At 47.4% G+C, this 26,828-nt stretch overlaps 2 protein-coding genes across 10 annotated transcripts in view; one reads left to right on the top strand and one right to left on the bottom strand.

The window, feature by feature from the left end:
* SPTAN1 (spectrin alpha, non-erythrocytic 1) overlaps window positions 1–17,043 on the top strand; it is a gene marked incomplete at its 5' end in the record, with an annotated part of 98,667 nt that extends 81,624 nt beyond the window's left edge. For 4 of the 9 annotated variants that reach the window (XM_081967597.1, XM_081967595.1, XM_081967593.1 and 1 more), the window contains 9 exons: window positions 364–476; window positions 1,712–1,729; window positions 6,874–6,936; window positions 10,811–10,865; window positions 11,289–11,485; window positions 12,977–13,030; window positions 14,786–14,932; window positions 15,086–15,233; window positions 16,678–17,043. In XM_081967597.1, coding sequence (XP_081823723.1) covers window positions 364–476; window positions 1,712–1,729; window positions 6,874–6,936; window positions 10,811–10,865; window positions 11,289–11,485; window positions 12,977–13,030; window positions 14,786–14,932; window positions 15,086–15,233; window positions 16,678–16,803 — 921 coding nt within the window. In that variant the 3' untranslated portion in view covers window positions 16,804–17,043. Of the gene's footprint in view, window positions 1–363; window positions 495–1,711; window positions 1,730–6,873; window positions 6,937–10,810; window positions 10,866–11,288; window positions 11,486–12,976; window positions 13,031–14,785; window positions 14,933–15,085; window positions 15,234–16,677 lie in introns of all 9 variants that reach the window. The other 5 variants (XM_081967601.1, XM_081967600.1, XM_081967599.1 and 2 more) reach the window with 2 other exon arrangements.
* Window positions 17,044–17,498: 455 nt separating this feature from the next.
* Window positions 17,499–26,580, bottom strand: DYNC2I2 (dynein 2 intermediate chain 2). Its single transcript, XM_081967525.1, has 9 exons — window positions 26,441–26,580; window positions 25,015–25,275; window positions 24,312–24,421; window positions 23,320–23,477; window positions 23,093–23,202; window positions 22,848–23,015; window positions 21,505–21,737; window positions 18,814–18,971; window positions 17,499–18,334 (listed from the first exon to the last, which is right to left on the bottom strand). Exons 1-9 carry the CDS (start codon window positions 26,516–26,518, stop codon window positions 18,096–18,098), a joined length of 1,515 nt encoding a protein of 504 aa, XP_081823651.1. The 5' UTR covers window positions 26,519–26,580; the 3' UTR covers window positions 17,499–18,095.
* Window positions 26,581–26,828: the final 248 nt, after the last annotated feature.

Below are 26,828 nucleotides of genomic sequence, written 5' to 3'. Positions count from 1 at the left end.
TTCTCCTTCCTTCCTTCCTTCCTTCCTTCCTTCCTTCCTTCCTTCCTTCCTTCCTTCCTCTCTTTCCTTCTTTCCTCTCTTTCCTTCCTCTCTTTCCTTCCTTCCTACATACCTATTTTTCCCCTTCCTTCCTTCCTTCCTTCCTTCCTTCCTTCCTTCCTTCCTTCCTTTATTCCTTTCTCCTTCCTTCCTTCCTTCCTACCTACCTACCTACCTACCTACCTTCCTTCCTTCCTTCCTTCCTTCCTTCCTTCCTTCCTTCCTTCCTTCTTACCTTCCTTTCTCCTTCCTTCCTTAACTTCCTTAGGCTTTTTCTTCAGAAGCGTTAAGGTTGACCCCGTGGCTTTGTTCTCCTTTTTCCAGGAACGCGAATTGGAGCTTCAGAAGGAGCAACGCCGGCAGGAGGAGAACGATAAACTGCGCCAGGAGTTCGCTCAGCACGCCAACGCTTTCCACCAGTGGATCCAAGAGACCAGGTGCTGCTTCCATGGCTTGTTGAATGAATAACACTGGGTTTGCCCATCACGCTGACCAGGCCTCCTTAGACCACGATTGACCGTGTAACATCTCCCTGTCCCCCCCCCCCCCCCCCTTTGGCGTTCCTTGGTCTCCACTTCTGGGAACAAACTTATTTCCTTAAGGGAGAAGTTCGCTGGTTGTTTTTCCTCCAAATTTAGCTCTTTGGTGATCATCTCCAGAACTTCCACAATGATTAGAGAGATATTTGAGAGGTTAAAACATCTCATTTAGATTTTTTTTTCCAGGCTGAGTTGCCCAATCAATGCAGGTCGCCCTCAATGCTACAATTCGTTTAGCGGCCACTCAAAAGTTACAACGGGGGGAAAAAACCTACGGCCGTTTTTCACACTTAACAATCGTTGCAGCATCTCCACAGTCACATGGCTCAAAATTGAGATGCTTGGCAACCCGACTCGTATTTATGACGGCCGCAGTGTCCCGGGGTCAGGCGATCCCCCTTTTGCGACCTCCGGGCGAGCTAAGTCAGCGAATTCACTTAACAACATTAACAAACTGCAGAAAGGCAATAGAAACGGGGCAACATTCAATTAAATGTCTCACTTAGCAGCGGAAATGTTGGTCGTAGGTTGAGGACTACCTGTAACGATACATTATCCGAGGGTTAGAATGGGCTTGGAAATTGGGGGTCAGATCAAAAGTCCCAAATTTGATGCTGGATTCAAGTCAAACCAAGTTTATTTCAGTCAAAGGCCAGAACAAATAACCCTAGCTATTTAGCAAACCCTTTTGCGTTACGGCTCTTCTGAATTTTAGTCTTTAATGACGGTGGGCCTCACATGATTGAATCATTTTCCAGTATTTTTTTTTTTTTTGCCTCATTGCACGTCCACCACATACGATAAAAAGTGCCTGGTGTTTTTTTCACACTTCCAACAATTTGGGGCCAGATTTTTGAACGTTTTGGAGAGCCGTGCTGGGGGGAGATGCCATCTGTAGAACATCTTATAAAGATTTTATTTGTGCGCCGTATGCCATTGTTAGTTTCCGATTTAAATATCCAACGTTTTTCCCACTTAGCCAATTCCACGTTATAACCGAAATTTTTCGCCCAGGCGACCGTAGTTCCTTTGACATGACATGCCTTCTTTTTGTTGTCTTCCCTCCTTGCTGTCCCGTTTCCCCGGTTTTCTCCCGCGGCGCCACTGTCAAATCGAACCGTCATGCTCTACAGAACCTACCTGCTCGATGGGTGAGTATAAATTTCCCCATATTCCCCCCCCCCAATTGCTCTCGCTTCTTCGTGCCATTGCTGTGCTGGAGGCAACTGTGTTAGCCAAGTTCAACCAATTTGGGCATTGATGTCTGGACTCTACAGGAGGCCCTTATCCGACATTTGGGGTTAGTTCACAGGCCCTGAAAATCCAAGACCCTCCTGCCCCTCTCTGCACATGCACACAGACAAGCTTTTCCTGTCCACCCGTATAGTGGCATCGTGTTTTCTGTTTGTTCCTTTTTGACTTACGACCCTCGGCACCAATATGGCAGCCTGAGCTCCCTTCCTCCATTTTATGCCTCTTGATGAACTGAGGACATCAGTCTCCCCCGGGGGGACACTTGATTCTTGTTCTGGACTCTGCTGGTACACACCAATGTTCTCACCTAGGCTTCCCAAAAGGATGAAGCCGACTCCTCGTCCCGATAAAACCCCTTTTATTGAGTTCCAAGGGAATTCCTCTCCAGCAAAATCCCGACAAATAGTCTCTCAAGAGATTTCACAACTACAGACCTTTATCTGTCTTGGAGAGCTGCCAGGCCGATATCTTCCAAACTCCACGCTGTAGCAGCAATTCCTTGGCAAGAAGTCAGGAACAGACCTTCAACCGAATGAATTGAACTAATGGCCTCCTGCAAACTCCACTCCCCAGTCGCTCCTCTTTTATTTCCTATGGGAGGGGACATTCGCAGTCCACCTGTGCCTTTACTCCCTTGTTCCTTAGCCGTTCCCTTCTCCTGGCAGCTCTGCACATGCGCACACTGGGAACAGGCTCCAGCTGTTCATCTGCCCCATTGATGTCCAACTCCGAAGGCAGCTGATAACTGGCATACGGCGCTGGCCCCCTCTCTACCTCCAACGCAGAGCCCTCGTCAGAGCCTTCCCCAGACTCCAGGACTGGCCCATGCTCCTCCCAAACACTGTCTGAATCTGCCACCAGCTCTGCTGGCGTGCCACAAATCCGACATCTTGAGGAGGAATCCATAGCACCTGATTTCAGGGTTCATTTTCTGTCTCTCCATTGTCCCGACCAGTTTAATTGTCACTCTGCTACGGGGTGGTGGGTTTTGACTCTTTAAAGTGATTTATTCCCTTTCGGCCACCATGGAAATAAAGACACTGTAGCTCAGGGGTGTCAAACTCGATTTCATGGAAGGCCGCATCATGTATGACCTCAGGGGTCTGGGGTGGCCGTGGCGGGCATGGATAGAATAGAATAAACAGAGTTGGAAGGGACCTTGGAGGTCTTCTAGTCCAACCCCCTGCTTAGGCAGGAAACCCTACACCACTTCAGACAAATGGTTATCCAACATCTTCTTAAAGACTTCCAGAGTTAGGGCATTCACAACTTTTGGGGGCAAGTTGATTAATTCTGATTAATTGTTCTCACGGTCAGGAAATTTCTCCTTAGTTCTAAGTTGCTTCTCTCCTTGATTAGTTTCCACCCGTTGCTTCTTGTCCTGCCCTCAGGTGCTTTGGAGAGTAGCTTGACTCCCACTTCTTTGGGGCAGCCCCTCAAATACTGGAACACTGCTATCGTACCTCCACTTGTGTCCAGTGGGGGGGTGGGGGAGGAAGGGCGCATCGCCTCTAATGGCCCGAGTGCTTTGCCAGTGAAAATGGGCTTCTGAGCTCCGTTTTCAGCTGCGATGGCCTTCTGCAACCCTCTGCCAGCAAAAACAGCTCAGGTGTCCCACCTGCGGCTCTTGTGAGCTCTTATTTTCACCGGTAGAGGCACCACGGGCCTGTGGTTCTTCGCTGTTTGTAAGGTGGCCCCATGGGTCAGATCTAAGCACCCTGCAGGCCGCATCGAACCCCGGGCCTTGAATTTGACACCCCTGCCATAGTTCCTTGGGCTTCCGATGTTAAGGAGTTGGTCCTCCCTCCCCAGTGAGGTCACGAAAATGACACGCACACGCACGCACACACAGAAACACCGTTCTCCTCTGTTTTGCATTTTGTGGTCTGGGACCTGCTTCTGATGCCCCGAAAGTTTGGCCTCTGGTGCTGATCGTGTTGAGCTGCTTCTCTTAGCGGTACAAACCACGATTTGTCCTCCCAAGCCGGAATTCGGATGACAGAACTGGAGGAAACAGACGGGGAGAGTAGAAGAGCGCAGACTCAACCACCAAACGGCCAAATTGTGACTTGGTTATTATATACCTTTCTTGTTGTGTTCCTTGTTTTCTCCCCCCGCCCTCCTCCCACCTTTCTCTTTCTCTCCCTCGCACACCCACGAAAGAAAGAAAGTTGTGTCTGAATCTTAAATCGGCTGAGAGACAAAAGTTCAGCCTACGCCCCTCTGCTACATGCATGCAGATAAGCCTTTAGCCCGTCCGGGTTCAAAGCAGCAGCTGCCAGGGCCAAGCAAAAAGGAGTCAGGATTCAGGGATGCTTGGGAGGATTGGCAGCGCAAACAGCCACGTCTCTCGCGGCTCATGAAAACAGCCGCATCCGTTTCTGAGTGGAAACTAGACCGCAGCCCCATAGATTAAGTAGGAAACGGCTGGGAACGACCCTCTGTCTGCTAGACAGAATTTGTGTGCGCATGAAGAGAAACTCCTTCAGGCTAACAGGTGGCCTGTTTTTTTTTAAAAAAAGAATAGGGTAAGATAAGATGGATAGGATAAGATAGAAAATAATGTAAAATTCAATTCAAAATAGAATAGAAAATATGGAATAGGATAGGAATGAAATGGAATAGAATTCAGAAGAGAAGAGAAGAATTGAGAATGGAAGAGAATTCAGATGAGAATTCAGAAAAGGAGAAGAGAATTCAGAATATAATAGAATTCAGAATGGAATAGAATTCAGAAGAGAATAGAATAGAATTCAGAATGGAATAGAATTCAGAAGAGAATAGAATTCAGAATGGAATTCAGAAGAGAATGGAATAGAATTCAGAATGGAATAGAATTCAGAAGAGAATGGAATAGGATTCAGAAGAGAATGGAATAGGATTCAGAATGGAATAGAATTCAGAATGGAATAGAATTCAGAAGAGAATGGAATAGGATTCAGAAGAGAATGGAATAGGAGTCAGAAGAGAATAGAATTCAGACTGGAATAGAATTCAGAATGGAATAGAATGTAGAATGGAATAGAATTCAGAAGAGAATGGAATAGAATTCAGAATGGAATAGAATTCAGAAGAGAATGGAATAGAATTCAGAATGGAATAGAATGTAGAATGGAATAGAATTCAGAAGAGAATGGAATAGGATTCAGAAGAGAATAGAATAGAATTCAGAATGGAATAGAATTCAGACTGGAATAGAATTCAGAATGGAATAGAATGTAGAATGGAATAGAATTCAGAAGAGAATGGAATAGGATTCAGAAGAGAATAGAATAGAATTCATAATGGAATAGAATGTAGAATGGAATAGAATTCAGAAGAGAATGGAATAGGATTCAGAAGAGAATAGAATAGAATTCAGAATGGAATAGAATTCAGACTGGAATAGAATTCAGAATGGAATAGAATGTAGAATGGAATAGAATTCAGAAGAGAATGGAATAGGATTCAGAAGAGAATGGAATAGGATTCAGAAGAGAATAGAATTCAGACTGGAATAGAATTCAGAATGGAATAGAATGTAGAATGGAATAGAATTCAGAAGAGAATGGAATAGAATTCAGAATGGAATAGAATTCAGAAGAGAATGGAATAGAATTCAGAAGAGAATGGAATAGAATTCAGAATGGAATAGAATTCAGAAGAGAATGGAATAGGATTCAGAAGAGAATGGAATAGGATTCAGAAGAGAATAGAATTCAGACTGGAATAGAATTCAGAATGGAATAGAATGTAGAATGGAATAGAATTCAGAAGAGAATGGAATAGAATTCAGAAGAGAATGGAATAGAATTCAGAAGAGAATGGAATAGAATTCAGAATGGAATAGAATTCAGAAGAGAATGGAATAGGATTCAGAAGAGAATGGAATAGGATTCAGAAGAGAATAGAATTCAGACTGGAATAGAATTCAGAATGGAATAGAATGTAGAATGGAATAGAATTCAGAATGGAATAGAATTCAGAATGGAATAGAATTCAGAAGAGAATGGAATAGAATTCAGAAGAGAATGGAATAGAATTCAGAATGGAATAGAATTCAGAAGAGAATGGAATAGGATTCAGAAGAGAATGGAATTCAGACTGGAATAGAATTCAGAATGGAATAGAATGTAGAATGGAATAGAATTCAGAAGAGAATGGAATAGAATTCAGAATGGAATAGAATTCAGAAGAGAATGGAATAGGATTCAGAAGAGAATGGAATAGGAATAGGATTCAGAAGAGAATAGAATTCAGACTGGAATAGAATTCAGAATGGAATAGAATGTAGAATGGAATAGAATTCAGAAGAGAATGGAATAGAATTCAGAATGGAATAGAATTCAGAAGAGAATGGAATAGGATTCAGAAGAGAATGGAATAGGATTCAGAATGGAATAGAATTCAGAATGGAATAGAATTCAGAAGAGAATGGAATAGGATTCAGAAGAGAATAGAATTCAGACTGGAATAGAATTCAGAATGGAATAGAATGTAGAATGGAATAGAATTCAGAAGAGAATAGAATAGAATTCAGAAGAGAATAGAATAGAATTCAGAATGGAATAGAATTCAGACTGGAATAGAATTCAGAATGGAATAGAATGTAGAATGGAATAGAATTCAGAAGAGAATAGAATAGAATTCAGAAGAGAATGGAATAGAATTCAGAATGGAATAGAATTCAGAAGAGAATGGAATAGGATTCAGAAGGGAATAGAATTCAGAAGGGAATAGAATTCAGAATGGAATAGAATTCAGAATGGAATAGAATTCAGAAGAAAAAAGAAATTTAAGCTGACCAGAGCGATTTAAGTTGCTGGTGGAGGGTTTTGAGGAGACTATATATACCTGGTTGTTTTGGCACGCATGTAGCAGCGTCCTGAGGGGAGAATTTGAAATAGATTATGTCTTTAAAACAAACCCCACTTGAGTGTTGACCTTGGACAAGCGTTGTAAGCCACCTGTTCCCTTGTGTGTGCTTGTGTTTGTGTGTGCGCGCTCCATGTTCTCCCTTCTCCTGTTTTGGAATTTCACACGGTTTCTTTCCTTTGAATAGCATAGCCTACCGTCGTGTCGTTCGCGTCTATCAGTATGAAGTTGGGGATGATCTGTCTGGAAGGTTTTTCTCCTTTTTTTCTTACCTCGCTGTGTTTTTTTTTTTCCCCCTTTCGTTTTCTTTTTCTTTCTTTTTTTAACTTGCACACTCCTAATTCCCCGAAGCTCGGCTTACCTTTTTCTTTCTTTTTTTCTTTTTTTTCTTCTCGAACTAACCGATCACTACTGTGAAACGCCCTTGGCGGGAAGGAAGGCGGGTGGATTGTGGGAGGGGGGGGGGGCTTCCCCACCACTTTTGAAACAGGCCACGTAACTGCTTTGTGATCACTTACCTGCCACACTGACAATGACGCTTCCCCTCCCCCTCCCCACGCTTGCGAGCGAGACTCACCTGTTAAAAATCGAGCATCCCTTCTCTTAAGCGCCCAGGAATTTTAACAACCCGTGCAAAACGAAAAGTCTGCCCCCTCCACGTTGCAGAAGGGCAGGTACGGTTGGGGCTGGGGTGGGGTGAGCCTGCCAATTGATTTCCCCTAGCCGGATCCTCTCCACTTCACGGGGGGGGGGGGGCACCGAGGAAGTGAAGCTCGCCCACACAGTAGCCGAGATGTGTTTTTGTGCGCACCGAGTATTTTTCACCACGAATGTTTCCGGACAGGGCTCTCGACTTTCAAAGTGAACCAAAACTGGCTTGCCCATGGGACTCCATCCATCTTGCCAAGTTTGAACGCTTTGGGATTTAATCTGGATTTTTGAGATGTCCCCCCCTCCCCCTGCTAATTTTGCCTTTGGTTCATTTCCAAAGTTTAAAAACCTAGTCAAGTACTTATTTACTAGGTGTTTGGGGAGGAGGGAAAAATCCTTAAATTGCAGGAGAGCAGAACAAAAGATGAATCGTTTTCGATCAAAAAGAGCCCCGGGGAACAAAAAATCCTTAAATTAAAGTAGAGCAACACAAAAAATGGATCGTTTTCAATCAAAAAGAGCCCAAAGGAAGCAAAATCTTAAATTGCAGTAGAGTAACCCAAAAGATATAGGTGGCTCAGTGGCTAAGATGCTGAGCTTGTCGATCAGAAAGGTCGGCAGTTCGGCGGTTTGAAATCCCTAGCGCCGCGTAACGGAGTGAGCTCCCATTACTTGTCCCAGCTTCAAGCAGTTCGAAAGCAAGTAGAAAAATAGGAACCACCTTTGGTGGGAAGGGAACAACGTTCCGTGCGCCTTCGGCATTGAGTCATGCCGACCACATGACCACGGAGACGTCGTCGGACAGCGCTGGCTCTTGGGCTTTGAAATGGAGATGAGCAGCGCCCCCTAGAGTCGGGAACGACTAGCACATATGTGCGAGGGGAACCTTTAACACAAAAGATGGATCATTTTCGATCGAAATGGGCAAGAAAAATCCTTCAGTTGCAGTAGAGTAACCCAAAAGGTGGGTCGTTTTGGGTCACTTTAAAAAGAGCCCTGCCCAGCTGCAGCTCGGATGCTAAGGCATTTTTGCTTTTTTTTTCTTTGCTTGAAAAGATGCTGTCCTACCACCGGGGAGTGTGCAAACCGAGCCAGCTGTTTGTGCAAAGGTTTCCCACCCCCTGTCACGCTGCGTGTGCAAAGCCTCGCTCAAGCCTTGTGCCTCTCATTGACAAGCCCCCCCACTCATCTCAAGCAATTTACTCGCGGCTTGTGTGTGTGTGTGTATGGCAGGCTTCCGGGGGGGGGGGGGGGAGGCTGCAGGAAACTGGCACTTTAGAATTTGCATGAATTTTATTTTCTTTTTTTGCTGCCCTTAACTCAGGTTGGCGAAATGGGGCTTGAAATTAACCTAGGACCGGAAGTGACCTTGGAACCCCCCCAGCTCAAAACTTCAGACCAGACTTTGGTTCTGAAAAAGATATTTCCCCCCCTGTCTTTGCAAGATTGACTGTTCCCGAAACCAAACTTTTTATTCGTGTAGAGAGGAGCAATTAAAAAGGAGGAATGGGTCGCGTGCATCGTTCTCGTTGCAAGATCGGGTTTCTAGATTGTGTGATGCATTTTATCTGCATGGATAAACACACACACATACACACACACAATGTAGTGTGTGTAATCAGCGTCCACTTCTCCTAGGGGAGAACCCGGATGAAAAACTGATTTTATATATATATATATATATATGTTGTATTTGTGCTGATAAATAAATAAAGGGAGACTAGTATAGATCTATTTCAAGCTATTTAGCTCACATCAGCGAGCCATACCCTTACTGGGATTTGGGCATACCAGGGGTTGTAACACAAACACATATGTATGTATGTATGTATGTATGTATGTATGTATGTATGTATGTACGTACATACATACATACATGTGTGTGTGTGTGTGTGTGTGTGTTACAATCCCTGGTATGCCCAAATATGGGACGAAACTCACTACTCCCCCTTTCTGTCTATCGGTTCACTGCAGGAGACCATCCAGGCAGAAAACCATATTTTTAATGTTGCCTTTTTATATTTGTGTTGTATTTGTGCTGATATTTAAATAAATAAATTTGTGCCTTTATTTATTTATCAGCACAAATACAAGGCCTGACACACACACACACACACACACACACACTCGTATATATATAATTACTTATTGAACCATAAAATGGACGAAGAAATAGTTTAAAAAACGATGATTGTTTGGGCACAAAATTTCGGTTATAATATAGAATTGGAGAAATGGCAAAAATTCTGGGACAGAAACTACAAATTGACTTATGGATTCGGCATACAAAGAAAATCTTTATAAAATGTTTTACAGGTGGCATCTGCCACCTGCAAGACTGGTGAAAATGGTTAGTAACCCGTCCACTAAGTGCTGGAAATGCAGTCAGATGCCAGGTACTTATTCCCACATGTGGTGGAGGTGCAGTAGAGCAAGAGAATACTGGGAGAAAATACAAAATTGGCTGGAAATGATAAACAAAACATTGAGTTGAAACCAGAGATACGTCTCCTAGGCACGGTAGTGGCCAAAATTGTGGAAATCTTTTGGGGAAAGTATTTTTGAGATTTGATGGTTAATAAGACCACTTTTTTTTTTAGTAGTACCATAAAATTATATATCAATGGAAAGATAATTTAAATCAAGAATGTAATGCAACAAAGTTTGTTCAATTATCTGTATTCTATGAAAAGTTATGTCAGAAGCCACCCAGCAATAAAAACCCAGTTAATAGAAGCCATCATTCAATCTTGGTTTCACATTGTAACACCTGCAGAACTAAAGGACTTGTTTCACTCCATGGGAAGACGTCGCAAGACCAATAATCCATGCTAAAGGTTGCCCAACTGAGTGATAATTTTGGTATATCTCATTTTTTCTACGTGTTTCACTTTCCTTCTTGAGAACTGCTATTCTAGTAGCAAATCCGTCGTGAAAGTTACTGCCTTACGTTCTTGATTAAATTATCTTTCCATTCTTACGGTATTACTCCCCCCCCCCAAAATGGTGTGGTGTTATTAGCTAGTTTTAGAAAATACACTTTTTCCCAAAAGTCTTCCACAATCTTGGCCACCACTGTAAATAGTCAGACAGGCAATATGCGCATTGGATTAACAAGGGATAACTATTCCAGAGTTCAGTCTGTAAACACTACATTTTTCCCTGTTGAAAAACAAGAGGTGGGACGTGCACTCTGTGTATTTGTTTTGTTTTGTGTAGTTTTTTTCTTGTTTTTAATGGTTTCTAAAGATCCTTTTTGTCAGCAACCCAGAGTTGTTGGTTTGCCTGCCTTAAGCAAGACTCCCATTCTCTAGGTTGGTGCCTGCAACCCTTCTACCACGCTGCTGCTCAGGGCAACAGCGCCTTAATTTCAACCAAACAGACCCGTCCTTAAGAGAGGCTAGGGGGTTAATTCCGAGCCCCATTTCTTGCACTGGCTGCAGACTCCTCTCTCATGCCAAATCTCTCTTCAGGTCTTGCATGGTGGAAGAATCCGGCACCCTGGAGTCTCAGCTCGAAGCAACCAAGGTGTGTATTTCTTGTTCATTAACAGATTAACGGAGTTGGGCCATTCACCGTTCCACCTGTGGCTTTACTCCCAAGCAGACCCCTGTTCTTTAGCTGTTCCCTTCATCTGGCAACTCACACTGGGAACAGGCTCCAGCTGTTCTTCTGCCTCATTGAATGTCTGACTCCGAAGGCAGCTGATAACTGTCGGACGGCCCTGGCCCTATCTCTGCCTCCGACATAGAGCCCTCATCCGAGCCTTCCCCAGACTCCAGGACTGGCCCATCTTCCTCCCCAACCTCCTCACTGTCTGAATCTGCTGGCGGGCCACCACAGTTCCTTCCAGGCCTTTGCACTATTTTGGGTAGGGGGAGGGAGGTGGGGGGGGGTCCTTGCAGGGTTTGTGCACGGTTTGTGCACGGTTCTCCCTTTCCCCCCTTTTAGCGCAAACACCAGGAGATCCGAGCCATGAGGAGCCAGCTGAAGAAAATCGAAGACCTCGGGGCGGCTATGGAGGAGGCTCTGATCTTGGATAACAAGTACACCGAGCACAGCACGGTGGGGCTGGCCCAGCAGTGGGACCAACTGGATCAACTCGGCATGAGAATGCAGCACAATCTGGAGCAGCAGATACAGGCCAGGTGGGGGCAGCCACCCTGGAATTGTTGGGGGGCGGGGTTTGGCTTGTTATGATAAATGCAAGGTTGTGAGCTCCCAGCCGGAAGGCTGCAAATTGGCTCAGTTCAAAGAGAGAAATAGACAGACGTCAGTTTTGGCAAGGCAGTCTTTGGGGCACAAAACACCACGAGCAAAATCTTCAGAAATACGAACTGTTGTCTCCTACGACCACCACTCCCCTTTCCTTCTATTTATTCCCCAGACAGGGAGGGGCCATTCAGCTTCCACGGGCTCCTTGTCCTCCATTGTCCCCCTCTCCTATCTGCTCATATGCACATCTGGAACAGGCCCCAGCTGTTCCTCTTCCTTCTCACTCATCTCAGCCTTCAAAGGCAGCGGCCTCTCCGGTGGCTGGGAAATGTCGGACGACCCTCGCTCTATCTCTGCGTCCGACGCTGAGCATCCATCAGAGCCTTCCCCAGGCTCCAGAACTGGCCCATGTTCCTCCCCAACCTCCTCATCGTTCGAATCAGCCACCAGCTCCGCTGACAGCTGGCGGGCCACAGCATGTATTACTTAGCTGGAGCCTCCTTTGGGGAGCTGTGCAGTTTCTGGCAGTTCTTCAAACGTTGGTTGACCCAAAGGTGTTTTCTCAAGAGGCAACTGGACATTCTGGTTTTCTTTGCGGGGCGTTTCGCTGAAGAAGCTTCATGGATGAGAAGAGAAACGCCTTCAAACGAAAAACCCCACAAAGTCCAGTTGCTTCTTGGGGGGGGAAAAAACACATTTGGGACAATCCTGACCTGGAGAACTGGGAATCTCCAGAGACACTCAGGGGGTTGACCAAACAAGACATTAAACTTGACAAGTACATTTCTCCTTAAGAGGGGTGGGTGGGGGGAACCATCGTTCAGGTTTATTTTCCCTCCAGCCCATAAAACAGTTCTCAAACCACCATATCGGGGCAACTGATTTACCGTATTTTTCGGAGTATGAGACGCACCAAGACTTCGAAGAGGCAAATAAAAAAAAAAAAAGATTTTGCACTTTGCAGACCTCCCCAAAATGGCCCGTTTTTTGTTTTTTGTCAAAAAAATTGCACGCATAGCCTTTAGGAGGTTTCCAGAGTGCTCCTGGGGGCTGGGTGGGGGGCAAAAACGAGAAAAAAAGACCCATTTTTCCCTCATTTCTGCCCTCCCCAGCCCCCAGGAGCACTCTGGAAGCCTCCTAAAAGCTATGCATGGCCATTTTGCAAAGGGATTGAGGTTTCGGGAGGCAAAATATGCTGTATTCAGTGTATAAGATGCACCCAGATCTTCACCCTCTCTTTTGAGGGGAAAAGGTGCGTCTTTATACTCCCAAAAAATGCGTTAAGAGGCAGAAACTCTCTCTGCTTGGGGAGCGAGATTTCCTCCCTCGATCTTTTCCCACAGATGAGACGGGCGCTCCTCCCCTCCGCTGCCATTTTAAGGCCAACCTCTCGCCGAGTGAACACATTTTTCTTGTCTTTTCAGAAACACCACCGGTGTCACCGAAGAAGCTCTGAAGGAATTCAGCATGATGTTTAAGTACGTTTGCACTGGTTTTAGGGTGGTCGTCTTGCCCCCCTAAACCTGCCCCCTCCCTCTGTCCTGTTTTTAAACTTGAGCCACGTTTAAGTTGGGAAAAGGCAGCGGCTGTTACCACCGCTTCGCACCGTACGCGCACACCTGCTTCATGCGCGCCTTCCACGTATACGCTTTGCTCACACGTGCGGCTTGGAAAAAGTGGCTAAATAGTTTGGCCTAGAGCAGCGATGGCTGACTGTTTTGTCCTTGCGTGCCAAAATCACGCAATTCGTGTGTGCACGCATGTAGCCACACCCCTAATGCAATGCGCCCCGCCCCGCCCCTGCGCCTCCCACGTAAAATTTTTAGCAACCGGTGCTCTGCCCGGTTGCTGGGTAAGCATGACTGCAGTGGGCGTATCCTACTCAGCCTCCTGCACCACGGCGGGTGTGTGTTTTTGCCCTCCCCAGGCTCCAGAGGACGGAATCTGGCGCATTTCCGGAACTTCCGGGAGGCCCATTTTTCGCCCTCTCAGAGGTTCAGTGCGGGCCCTGCACTTACGTGGCATCCAAAACAGCCTGCGACCCCACCCCTCCCACATGCGTGTCATGGAACTGAGCTGGGGGATGGTTTGCATGCCTGAAGAGTGGGCTCTGCGTGTGGAACAGAAGTTGCCTCCGGAAGTTGTGAATGCCCCAACACTGGAAGCCTTTAAGAAGATGTTGGATAGCCATTTGTCTGAAACGGTATAGGGTTTCCTGCCTAGGCAGGGGGTTGGACTAGAAGACCTCCAAGGTCCCTTCCAACTCTGCTATTGTATTGTGTCACCTGCGGCACATGTGCCTTAGTTTCACCATTGTAGGCATGGAGACTGGGTGGGGCCTCGGCAGGTTTGTGAAGGAGGGCGTTTCCCCCCCTTTAATTAATGAGGTATGGACCGTCGGCTTTCCAAGCAGCATATTTCCAGATAAGCAGAAAATAAAATCCAAGAACATGTTCTAATAAACAACTTTTAATATAAAATAAAATAATACAAATCTTACTATCTCAATCTTACATTTTGGCAAGAGCTATGTTGCCCACTTCCTTCGGCAGGTGAACGAACGAAGATCAGAAAGAAAGTAAAGGAATGTGTGACGTATTACGTCATGCGCAGTAAATCATTGTCAGATAAGGAACTGTTCAGTCTGCTGTATAACTCAGAATATAAGCTCAAGTTGACCAACCAATTAACGTAGTGACAAGGTTGCCACAACCGGTTCAGCCAAACCAGTCCGAACCGGCTGAATACTTACCTCTGGTCATAGCTGACTGCAACCTGGTTATAGACGTGTCTTAAATCCCAGCAAATCTTTTCTGAGTATGAAAGCAACATTTGGAGATTCTTTCATAGCCTCTCTCCAAAAGGTTTAGCCCAGGGGTCAGCAGCCAGGGCTCTGGAGCCGCATGTGGCTCTTTCATCCCTCTGCTGCGGCTCCCCGTCGCTCAAAATATGTGCCACACTCGCCGGCATGCGATTGATTTGAGCTTTTTCACCCCGGTAGGCCAGCCGTGAATAAATCCAAGAAAAGAACAGTTTCAAAAGAAAACAGGACCTTTAATTAGTTCAACTACTAATTCAATAGCTAGTTTTGTGGCCACTCAGGAAATAGTCACGTTTTGTGGCCCCCGGTGCTTCCTTTTCTGCGGGAAACAGGTCTGAATGGCTCTTTGAGTGTTTAAGATTGCCGACCCCTAGTTTAGCCAATAAAAATGCAATAAATTCCTTCATCCTAGGCACTTCGACAAGGATAAATCTGGCCGCCTGAACCACCAAGAATTTAAATCCTGCCTGCGCTCCCTGGGTTACGATCTGCCCATGGTGGAGGAGGGAGAACCGGATCCGGAATTCGAGGCTATTCTCGACACGGTTGATCCAAATCGGTAAGAGCTTTCAAGGACTCCCCCGTACGTTTTTCGCTCCAAAACTTTACGGTAGCGTTTCTCGACATGGCAACTTTTAAGGTGGGCGGACTTCAACTCCCAGAATTCCCTCTCTGGTCATCTCCAACATTCCCTCCCCCCTCTTTCCGGCAGGGATGGACACGTGTCTCTGCAGGAGTACATGGCCTTCATGATCAGCAGAGAGACGGAGAACGTGAAGTCCAGCGAGGAGATAGAGAGCGCTTTCCGCGCCCTCAGCTCGGAGGGCAAGCCCTACGTGACCAAGGAAGAACTCTACCAAGTAAGGGAAGGGGGTTATTTTTTTGGGGGGGGGGCGGTAGGGGGGAATTTAGCATCGGCTTACAATTCGCTTAGCGACTGTTGAGTTGGCAGATTTCATCCAGCACACAAGTAAATAATTCAGCAGGATTTATTTATAGAAGAAACGTGTTTACGTACAGTAACATAAAACATGATGCAGGTATACAATACCCATGCAGCTCTTACAAGGACAAGAAGCACAAGCATCTATAAGCACAGAACTTATATTTATACAGATCAGTTCAGCTAAGCCATGGCCAGGCTCCGAGCCATCTGACATGGCTCACAACAGATCCTGGTTCTTAGTCATCAAACAGTTCCCATTGGCTGACTTGTTACGGCTATCCCAGCTCACAATTTCTTGTACACTGACAGTGACCGTCCAAAGTTATGACCCTGAAATAAATGACTTAAGATCATTTTTCAGTTGAGACTTTTGAAGCATTCCCACTGATCAAAATTCAAGATGCTTGGCCACCGGTTCATACTTACGACCGTTGCTGTGTCTCAGGGTCTCTTTTGTGACCTTCTTGACCAGCCAATAGGGAAGACAGATTCCCCTTATCAGCCGCAATGATTCGCCTAACAATGGTGGCAAGGAAGGCTGTAAAATGGGGCAGAACCCATTTAACAAATGTCTCACTTCACAAGATAAATGTTGGGCTCAATTGGTGTCTACCGAATTGTCATTAGATGGAATCACAAGCCAAAGTATCAGCACCAGTGTGTAATGCAATAATTGCTCCCAGCTGAAAGGCTGCAATTGAAATTCTGGCAAGCTGTCTTTGATGCATGAAACACAATGAGCAAAATCTTCAGAAATACGAACTGTTGTCTTCTACGACTACCACTCCCTTTTCCTTCTATTTATTCTCCGGCCAAGGAGGGGCCATTCAACGTCCACGGGCTCCTTGTCCTCCATTGTTCCCCTATCCTATATGCGCATATGCGCATCTGGAACAAGCCCCAGCTGTTCCTCTTCCTCCTCGCTCATCTCAGCCTCCAAAGGCAGCTCCCTCTCCGGGGGCTGGGAAATGTTGGACGTCCGACGCAGAGCATCCATCAGAGGCTCCAGAACTGGCCCAAGTTCTTTCCCAATCTCATCGTCTGAGTCTGCTGCCAGTTCTGCTTGCAGGCCACAACAGCTTCTCTAGCACAGAAGCTGGAGAGGCCCAGTTTCTACTGAGAGAAAAAACCTGAATAAAGTAGTAGAACACGTCACTAAGTGGGTGAAACCATTTCCAATATTGTCACCGTCCAGGACGTCATCGTTTCTTCGGTGATTGATTACGTTCCTTCCTCCTGAAGAGGTTTTCTACGCAGGGAGGCAGGCAGACATTTCAAAAGATTTCTCTCTCCTTTCAATTCCCTGACCTTGTTTCTCCAACCCTCACGGTGCCTTTTCGTCTCTTTTGCCTTTCCAGAATCTGTCCCGGGAACAAGCGGATTATTGCATCTCGCACATGAAGCCCTACATGGACAGCAAAGGCCGAGAGCTTCCCTCTGCCTACGACTACGTCGAATTCACACGCTCCCTCTTCGTGAATTGATTGCCAGCGCTCGCCCCCCCCCCCGCCCTCAACCCACCCCGCCGATCCCCGAGAATGCGCTCGCGCATCTTTGGCTTCTTCGCTCTTTGCATGTCTCCCCGTCTCGTGCTCGAAACCAATCCCCATGTAACCTTAAAAACGCTTTGCTTAACGCCTCCGTCCTTAGGTCTAAGGAAACAAACGAACAACAACAAAAAATAATGTCACCGTGTGTGCTTCAATAAAAGTTGCTAGTCCAAATTGAGGGTTTCCTTCACGCAGGGGTCGGATTGAAAAATGTTAGCAACTGGTTCTCTGCTCAGTTGCTGGGTGGGTGTGGCTATGATGGGAATGGCCTACTCAGCCTCTTGCACCTTGATGTTGGTGGGGGATTTTGGCCCTCTCCTGGCCTTCCGGAGGCCAGAAACGGACTCATTTCCAGACTTCCGGGAGGCCCATTTTCGCTCTCCCAGAGTCTCCGCATGTGCCTTGCGCTCACATGGCATCCAAAACGGGCCGCGTGGAGACTCCTGGGAGGGGCGGTGTGGGCAGGGCCAGCCAGTCCTTGCAACGACCAGTTCAGCGAACCGGGTGCAAAATTAACATACGGTTCGCTGTAACCGGTGCAACCCGGCTGAATCTCACCCCTGCTTTCACGCCTCCGGAGCATAGAGAGAAATCCCTTTTAAGTAAGCAAGCTCCTCGTTAGGAGAGCGAGTGTGCAGAGAAGCGTAATGAGAGGTATGCAAGAACACACACAAACCAGCATACAGGGATACTGAATAGTATAAAATATAGTAGTTTACTATGTGGAAATATAGAGGCATTGAGTCCAATTTACAGTCCAAGTCACACACGGTTCAATCAGTCAGTTAATAGTCTAGCACACAAAGTAGCTAACAGTAGCAAAACACAGTACCTCACAATGCACCGATCAGCGCCTAACAAACAGAGAGCTAACAGCCATTCTGGCTCCCTCTTATGGCTGCTTAAGGTAACAAGCCAATTACATCTCTTTAACATTTAAAGTAACAGATATATTTGTTACAATCATAGCTTATATACATTGCCAAGCCAAGCCTAGGGTTACATCCCTAACATTCTCCTCTCTTGGATTCTGTCCATCGACAAAACGCAAAGCCCCTTCCGCTAAGCCTTGAAAGAGAATGCCACTCAGAATTGTGGTTTTACTTAGTCTTTATTTACAACCTTCTCCAACACACACACACACACACACACTTGTACAAACAAGACTTTCGCTCCCCGACTGGAAGCATCTCTGTGTTAAAGACACCCGGCAAGGTTTGGCCATGTTAATCGGTGACTTCGTTTGCGAGCTGGTCGAGATGGCTCATCTCGCGCGGGCCCTCTTCGGTGAAATCCGAACTCAGCTGCCAGACCTTCACCGTCCCGCTGGCGTCTCCAGCGGCAAGGACCTGAGTCTGCCGAGGGTTGAACTCCAAGCAGTAGACGGGAGCCTGGTCGGTCGTCTGCCTGATTGAGATGGAGGGCTTTTGGGAGCTCTTTGCAAAGTCAAAAAGCTGCACTTCCCCTGGAAAACAAGCCCAAAGATTAAACTAACAGTACAAATTAATTACTATATTTTTGCGCCATAAGATGCACTCCTATTTTCGGCCGCGTGTGCCCCATTTTCGGCCTCCACAAGTCCCATTTTCGGCCTCCGAGCGTCCTGTTTCAAAAACGGGACGTGCGAAGGCCAAAACTGGCCGAAGATTGAGGGGCCGGTGGGTTTGTGCGGCGGGCAATATTCGCTCCATAAGAGATACACACATTTCCATCCACTTTTGAGAGAAAATGCACGTCTTTTTTGGAGCGAAAAATACGGTAAATATTCAACCGAAAGCATCTGAAAGTAAGAAAAATCGTAGGTTGAAGTACCAAACTCGCTACCCGCACCTGGATGAGGTGAGCCAACTTGCAAGCTCAAATAAAAACCACGTCCAGACACCCCCACCCCACCCACCCCATATGACAAATCCCCCTCCCCACAGCTAGCCAAAGCAACCGTACCTTCTCCGGAAGCAGCTGCAAATACCAGGGGCCGGACGGGCGACCACCTGACGCTGAAAATATATTTCTTCGACAGCTGAAGGGAGAGCAGTGGGTGAGCCTGCAGCATTGAGTGTAAATGAACGTGTCCGTCCGTCCCTCCGCTCAAGAACAGATTCCTTGGGGACGGGAAACGGGGGGGGGGGGGGGGGAGAGCAGGTTTTATGTAAGCAAATCCAAAATCCTGGGAGAGAATAGCATTTAGAGCCCACGGCTTACACTCCACTGGAATTCCGCAAGTGCCCGTAATTCGTAATAATTCATAAGAGCCGAGGTGGCGCAGTGGTTAGAGTGCAGTACTGCAGGCTGCTTCAGCTGACTGCTAGCTGCAGTTCAAATCTCACCAGACTCAAGATTGACGACCTTCCATCCTTCCAAGGTGGGTCAGATGAGGACCCAGATTGTTTGGGGGCAGCAGGCTGACTCTGTAAACCACTTAGAGCTGTAAACGCACCATGAAGCGGTATATAAATCTAAGTGCTATTGCTATCTATCTAATCTCTTATCCACACATCTATCATCTATCTATCATCTATCTATCTATCATCTATCTGTCTGTCTGTCTGTCTGTCTGTCTATCTATCATCTATCTAATCTCTTACCTACACATGATCTACTCTTATCTACACATGATCTAATCTCTTATCTACACATCTAATCTCTTACCTACACATCTATCTAATATTTTACCTACACATTATCTAATCTCTTACCTACACATTATCTAATTTCTTATCCACATTATCTCCGTCTAATCTCTTATCTACACATTATCCATCTATCATCTATCATCTATCATCTATCTATCTATCTATCTATCTATCTATCTATCTATCTATCTATCTATCTATCTATCTATCTAATCTCTTATCTACACATTATCTAATCTCTTATCTACACATTATCTAATCTCATCTACACATCTATCTATCTAATCTCTTTCTACACATTATCTATCTAATCTTATCTACAGATCTATCTATCTAATCTCTTATCTACACATTATTTATCTATCTCTTATCTACCCATTATCTAATCTCTTATCTACACATCTATCTAATCTCTTATCTACACATCTATCTAATCTCTTATCTACACATCTATCTAATCTCTTATCTACACATTATTTATCTATCTCTTATCTACACATTATCTATCTAATCTCTGATCTACACATCTATCTAATCTCTTATCTACACATCTATCTATCTAATCTCTTATCTATACATACATCTATCTATCTTTATCTATCTATCTATCCATCCATCCATCCATCCATCCATCCATCCATCCATCCATCCAATCTCTTATCTACACATCTCTACAGACCCACCTATCGTCTTTCCCCCAAAATAAGACAGTGTCTTATTTTATTTTGACCCGTGAAATAAGCGTTGGCCTTATTCTCACTGGCTGAAGGTGACTCAGCCTTCCTTCCTTCAGAGGTGGGTCAAATGAGGACCCAGATTGTTGGGGGCAAGAGGCTGACTCAATAAACCGCTTACAAAGGGCTGCAAAGCACTGTAAAGCTGTATATAAGTCTATTGCTATAAGGTGTCTCTAGTCACCATTGCACATTAAAAGAACCAAAATGAAACCAGCAGCCCAGAATCACAGCCCAAAAGATCTTGAATCAGGAGAAATCTTGTATCATGGCGATGTTTGAAGCCACAAGTTCAAATCCAGGTTTTGTTGTTACTCTTAAAAGGTGTATCTTTCCCCTTCACTCTTGACACCCGAATGGGCAGGTTTAATTTTGCCCCTTTCGCTGGAAAGGGAGAACATAAACCCTAGGCCAGGGCTACCTACGGCCTTCAACTATGTTTGCCTGGATTACTAGGTCAAGATTCCCCTCACAACATCTCTGCTAGTCATTCCTGACTCTAGGGGGCGGTGCTCATCTCCGTTTCAAAGCCGAAGAGCCAGCGCTGTCCGAAGACATCTCCATGGTCATGTGGCCGGCATGACTCAACGCCTAAGGCTCACGGAACGCTGCTCCCTTCCCACCAAAGGTGGCTCCTATTTTTCTACTTGCATTTTTTACCTGCTTTTGAACTGCTATCGTGTTTCTCCAAAAATCAGACAGGGTCTTATTTTCTTTTGACCCCCAAAATAAGGGCTTGGCCTTATTTTGGGGGAGGTCTTAATATTTTTGGGGTGCAGGAGGCAGCAAGCGTGGTCACCTCATGGCTGCTGCTGTTGCAATATTTTGGGGGAGGGCTTATTTTCGGGGGAGGGCTTATTTTAGCGCATGAGCTCAAAAGCCCAATTGTGCTTATTACCCGGGGAGGTCTTATATTTGGGGACAGAGGGCAGGTTGGCAGAAGCTGAGACAAGTAACGGGAGCTCACTCCGTTACGCAGCGCTAGGGATTCGAACCGCCGAACTGCCGACCTTTCTGATCGACAAGCTTAGCGTTTTAGCCACTGAGTCCCTGCGTCCCCCCCTGGATTATCAAAGGTAAAGGTTCCCCTCGCACATAAATGCTAGTCGTTCCCAATTCTATTATTACCTGGATTTCAACATGCTTAATTATAACCCCGAGTTTATAAGCTGCCACATTTGAGATCGCCGACCCCGATCGTCGGTTCCTGAAAACCTTTCTGTGCTCCAGATGTTGTAGTAGCAGCGGCAGTAGCCGCCAGGCCTTACCTGTGGAAAGGTGAGCAGCTGACACTGTAGATGGGGCCTCCGTGGGAGGAAAAGCTGAACTGGGCGGGGGCCCTGAGGGGAACGGAGCTGCCCTTCTGCAGGAGGGCGGCCGTATCCACGGCGGTCGAGCACTTCATCAAGTAGCCGCCTTCCGTGCCGCTGACGAAGACGCTGGGCTCGAAGTGGGAGAAGGAGAGGGAGGTCACGCCCACCACCGCGTCTCCTCGAGAATGCTGGGGTGGGGGTCGGGGGGTCGGGGAGACGAAAAAAAAGTCTAGGCATCACAGCAGCAGAAAACACAACATTGAAAAAAAGGACACCGGGAAAATCAAGTGGGAATTTGGGGCCCTGTCCAGCCTGCGCCCCCCCCCCCGCCCTCTCTCGGCTGCAATTAAGACAACGTACCGATGAGTCTCTGCAAAGATGAACAAAGGACCTTAAAAGGTAATAAACGCTAACTCTAATCGCCAGAACTTTTGTTTTAGCATATTTTTTACTACCTATTTACCCGAACAGGTCGCAAAAAAAAAAAATGCTAAAAAAAAGTTTTAAAAAAGTACAGCTGTGGGATAATCAGCTGTGCCTGATGGTCTGTGAGGTTCCTGCTCGTTGCAGGGGTCATTGTGTGTGAAAGTCCAGCTGTTGTTGCCTTGTGTGTGAGTCAGTTGTGTAGCTTTTGTGCAAAGTGAGATAGTTGGGTGTCAGGTTCACGAAAGACGCCCAAATTAATTCATGAGGCTCCAACCAAGTTTCAAAAGAAATCCAGTCATTTATTTGACGGTTGTTTTTTGAGCTCTCTTTGACTCTGTGAGGTTCCTGCTTGTTGCAGGAGTCATTTTGTGTGAAAGTCCAGCTGTTGTTGCATTGTGTGCGAGTCAGTTGTGTAGCTTTTGTGTTGTTTTTATGTAAAGTGTGAGAGTTTTGTGTCAAGTTTCCCAAAGATGCCCTAATTAATTCATGAGACTCCAGCCAAGTTTCAAAGGAAATCCAGTCATTTACTTGACGGTTGGTTTTTGAGCTTTCTGGGACTCTGCGAGGTTCCTGCTTGTTATGGGACATTTTGCCTGAAGTCCAGCTGCTTTTACGCTGTGTGTGAGTCAGTTGTGCAGCCACACCTATCCGGTCACATGACCACCAAGCCACGCCCACCAAGCCACACCCACAGAGCCGATAGGAGAAAGTTTTGAATTTCACAACTGCCAGCAGGCCTCGCCTAAGACTGTCCCGTGTCTCCAACTCTCTAAAGTCTCTTTGCCAGATGGCCACACACCCTTTTCAGGAGTCAGCGTAGACTGCCCCGGGCTGTGGAGGTTCTCCCCAACAGGATCCTTCCCAACACCTACCTTCTTCAGCTTTGTGCTGCGGGGAATCTGCTGCTGGACAAAAGCGAAACCGCTGGCCGGGCGGAGAACGCCATCCTTCTCTTCCTGCCACACCAGGATCTTCCCGTCTGTGGAGATACTCAGGACGCGGAAGGTGCGCGGCTGCCGGGGGTCTCGGTGCCAGCTGACCTGAGGCCCAAAAGGAGCGATCAGAGAGCTCAGGAAGTCGTAAGGGAGCCGGACTTTCTCCCCTTCCCCGTCCCTACCTGATACACGGGGTCGGTGTGAGTATCGTCGGTCATGCCCGTCCTCCACACCAAGGGGTCCTCCTGCCTGCTGGTGTCCCAGATCAGGACCTCTCCACTGAACAGGCCTCCTGAGAAGAGGCAATGGGGAAGCCGGCAGGACGTTTTAGGAATCGGGGAGGATGTTCAGCCCCCCCCCCACTTCCGGTCTTGGCCTAAGGGTCAAGGAGAGGGTCCAAGAAGCTTGCCTGCGATGAGCGAAGGCTGCTGAGGGTGGAAAGAGACACACATGAGAGCGCTGGGGATCTCGACCACCAGATCCGGGCGGTGGGGATTCAGCGCTCGGCGGTCCAGATTCCAGGTGCAGAGAAAGGATTTTTCAGAGCTCCAGTCTCCGTCATCCAGTCTGGAAGAAAGAAAGAGAAAGAGAGGAGAAAAAAGGAGAGAAGGAGGAAGGAAAGGGGGAGGGAGGGAGGAAAGAAAGGGGGGAAGGAGCGAGAGAGAGAGAAAAGAAAGGAAGGGAAGAATGGAAGGAAGGAAGGAGGGAGGGACGGAAGGAAAGAGAAAGGAGAGAAGAGGGAGGGAGGAAAGAAAGGCGAAAAAAGGAAGTAGAGAGAAAGAAAAAAGGAAAGGAAAGAAAGGAAGGGAAGAATGAAAGGAAGGAGGGACGTAAGGAAAGAAAAAAGAAAGGAGAAGAGGGAGGGAGGAAAGAAAGGGGGGAGGAAGGGGAAAAAAGGAAGGAGAAAGAAAAAAGAAAAAGAAAGGAAGGGAAGAATGGAAGGTAGGAAGGAAGGAAGGAGGGAGGGACGTAAGGAAAGGAAAGAGAAAGGAGAGAAGAGGGAGGGAAGGAGAGAGAAAGAAAGGAGAGAAGAGGGATGGAGAAAGGAAGGGAAGGAGAGAGAGAAAGAAAGGAAAAGAAAGAAAGGGAGGGAAGAATGGAAGGTAGAAAGGAAGGAAGGAGGGAGGGAAGAAGGGAGGGAAGGGGAAAAGGAAAGAAAAAAGGAAAGAAGAATTGAAGGTAGGAAGGAATGGTGGGAGGAAAGAAGGGAGGAAAAGGGGAGGGAAGGAAGAAAAGAAAAAAAGGTAGGAAGGAATGGTGGGAAGGAGGGAAGGAATGGGAGGGAGGGAAGGAAAGAAGGAAGAAAAAGAAAGAAAGAAAGGAGGGAGGGAAGGAGGCAGAGCCATTCGGGACGGCTGAAAGGGGGACATGCACCCTAATGGTGAGGTGAGGGCTGCTCACCGGCCGTAGGAGCAGGCAAGGACGGACCCTGTGGCGTTCCAGGAGACGCTGGTCACTTGCAGGTTACACTCCTGGGCTTCCGGGTACGACAGGCTGTGGGCACAACACACCTGCAAGGAAGAAGATGGGAGGGGGGGGGGTGAGCACGGCGGGGGGGGGCTGGCTGAGGAGAAGCCCCTGCAGATCAAGAGGATATACGACCACAATTAGACCCCAAATTTACACTGCTACGCGTGACTTTTTTTTCCAGGGAGCTTTGCCCCGTTTTACGACTGCCTGCCACGTTTGTTAAGCAAACATTAAATTAAATTAGGAACACGGTCGTTAAGTGAATCTGGCTTCCCCGTTGATGTTGCTGGTCCGAAAAGGGGATCATGTGACACCCCCCCTACCCCCCAGGACACTGCGAACGTCATCAAAGCGAATCGGTGAAGCATCTACATGCAAGTCACCTAACCAGGGGGAGATTGCAACAGTCAGAAGAGTGGAAATTCGACCAGTCACTAAGCGAACTGTTGTTAAGCCGAGGACAACCTGTATCTCGTTTGCCAGGGCTGGAAAACCCCTCTGCCCCTCGGCTTGGGCCCTTCCGCAGAAGGTGAGGGACGCCCTCGGAGGGGGGATCCCCCTAAACCAACACCCCCCCCACCGCCCGAGGGTTCTCCGCCGCGGAAGAGTCGGTCGGTGTTGGAGGCGCCGTTACCGTTTCGTTGGGATCCGCCCAGTTGACCTCAAAGCCGTCAAAGGCGTGGCTCTTCCAGTTCTTGTCCAGCTCGCGGATGACCGGCTCCTCCACCCGCTGCAGGAAGGCCCTCAGGCCGGCATAGTCCACCAAGGGGGGTGGCGGGAGGGGCAGGGCCTGGGCCGGGCTGGCTTCGGGGTCCGCTTGGACACCCACCTCGCGGCTCTGGTGGGTCTGGGCCACCTTTTCGGCTGTGGGGACGGGGATGGTCTGGGTGGTCTTCTGCGGGAAGGAAGAGAAGGATCTTCTGAACACAAGGCCCATCATGCACAGCCTCCCGTGAGGTTGGCCGTTGCAAATAAAAAGCCCCATTATCCACAGCCCAAAATGAGGTTGACCCTTCCAAATAAAAGTCCCATCATCCACTGCCCTCCCATGAGATTAGCCGTTTTAAATAGAAGACCCATCATCCACTGCCCTTCCATGAGATTAGCCGTTTTAAATAGAAAACCCATCATCCACTGCCCTCCCATGAGATTAGCCGTTTTAAATAGAAGACCCATCATCCACTGCCCTCCCATGAGATTAGCCGTTTTAAATAGAAGGTCCATCATCCACTACCCTCCCATGAGATTAGCCATTTTAAATAGAAAGTCCATCATCCACTGCCCTCCCATGAGATTAGCCGTTTTAAATAGAAAACCCATCATCCACTGCCCTCCAATGACATTAGCCGTTTTAAATAGAAGACCCATCATCCACTGCCCTCCCATGACATTAGCCGTTTTAAATAGAAAACCCATCATCCACTGCCCTCCCATGAGATTAGCTGTTTTAAATAGAAAACCCATCATCCACTGCCCTCCCATGAGATTAGCCGTTTTAAATAGAAGACCCATCATCCACTGCCCTCCCATGAGATTAGCCGTTTTAAATAGAAGGTCCATCATCCACTACCCTCCCATGAGATTAGCCGTTTTAAATAGAAAGTCCATCATCCACTGCCCTCCCATGAGATTAGCCGTTTTAAATAGAAGACCCATCATCCACTGCCCTCCAATGACATTAGCCGTTTTAAATAGAAGACCCATCATCCACTGCCCTCCAATGACATTAGTCGTTTTAAATAGAAGGTCCATCATCCACTGCCCTCCAATGAGGTTGGGCTTTCCAAATAGAAGCCCCATCATCCACAGCCCCCAACTGAGCACCGCCAGTATCCTCAATATCAGACCCACAATTCCCATCCCTTCCCTGTGCTGGCATGGCACCATAGCCCATCATCCGCAATCAAGGCGAGGGCGACGGGAAGGGTCGCCTCTGGCGTTTCCCACCCACCCACCCTCTCTGCGCCGCTGCGCACTATGGGATTTGAACGTCAACGGGGCCGCGGCTGGGGAGGATGGGACTTGTAGTCCCACGCCCCGCAGGGCAGAGCGGCCCCCACCTCCTCGCATCGGGTCCCCTGGTCCGTCCTCCACACCGACTCCACGTCCAGGGCGCCGGTCGACGCGTCCCCGAACATCCCGGCGGGGTTAAAACGGGGCCCTCCCCGGCTTTGCAGGCCGCCCTGCCGCGGTTGCCGTGGCAACGGGCTGGGCCCCCGCGCTGAGGCGCTGACCGATGTCGTCATCCCCGAGCGCGCGGCGGGCGCGGACTCAGCAGCGCCCTCTGCCGACGCAGCAGCTCGCTGCAGAACCTAACTAACAGACCTGAGTTTTAAGAGCTGCTTATAAACCAGGATTAACTTTGCAAAGCCGTGGTTTGTCAAATCCCCCACGGCAACGTGCTGAGGGGAAGAGGAGAGCAAGGTGGGCCACAACGTGTCTTAAAAA

This window comes from Natrix helvetica (genome assembly GCF_964273705.1).
Source record: "Natrix helvetica genome assembly, chromosome: 15".
Taxonomy (NCBI): domain Eukaryota; kingdom Metazoa; phylum Chordata; class Lepidosauria; order Squamata; family Natricidae; genus Natrix; species Natrix helvetica.
Note: the sequence above shows the minus strand (reverse complement) of the source record. Positions and strands in the feature narration are given on the sequence as shown.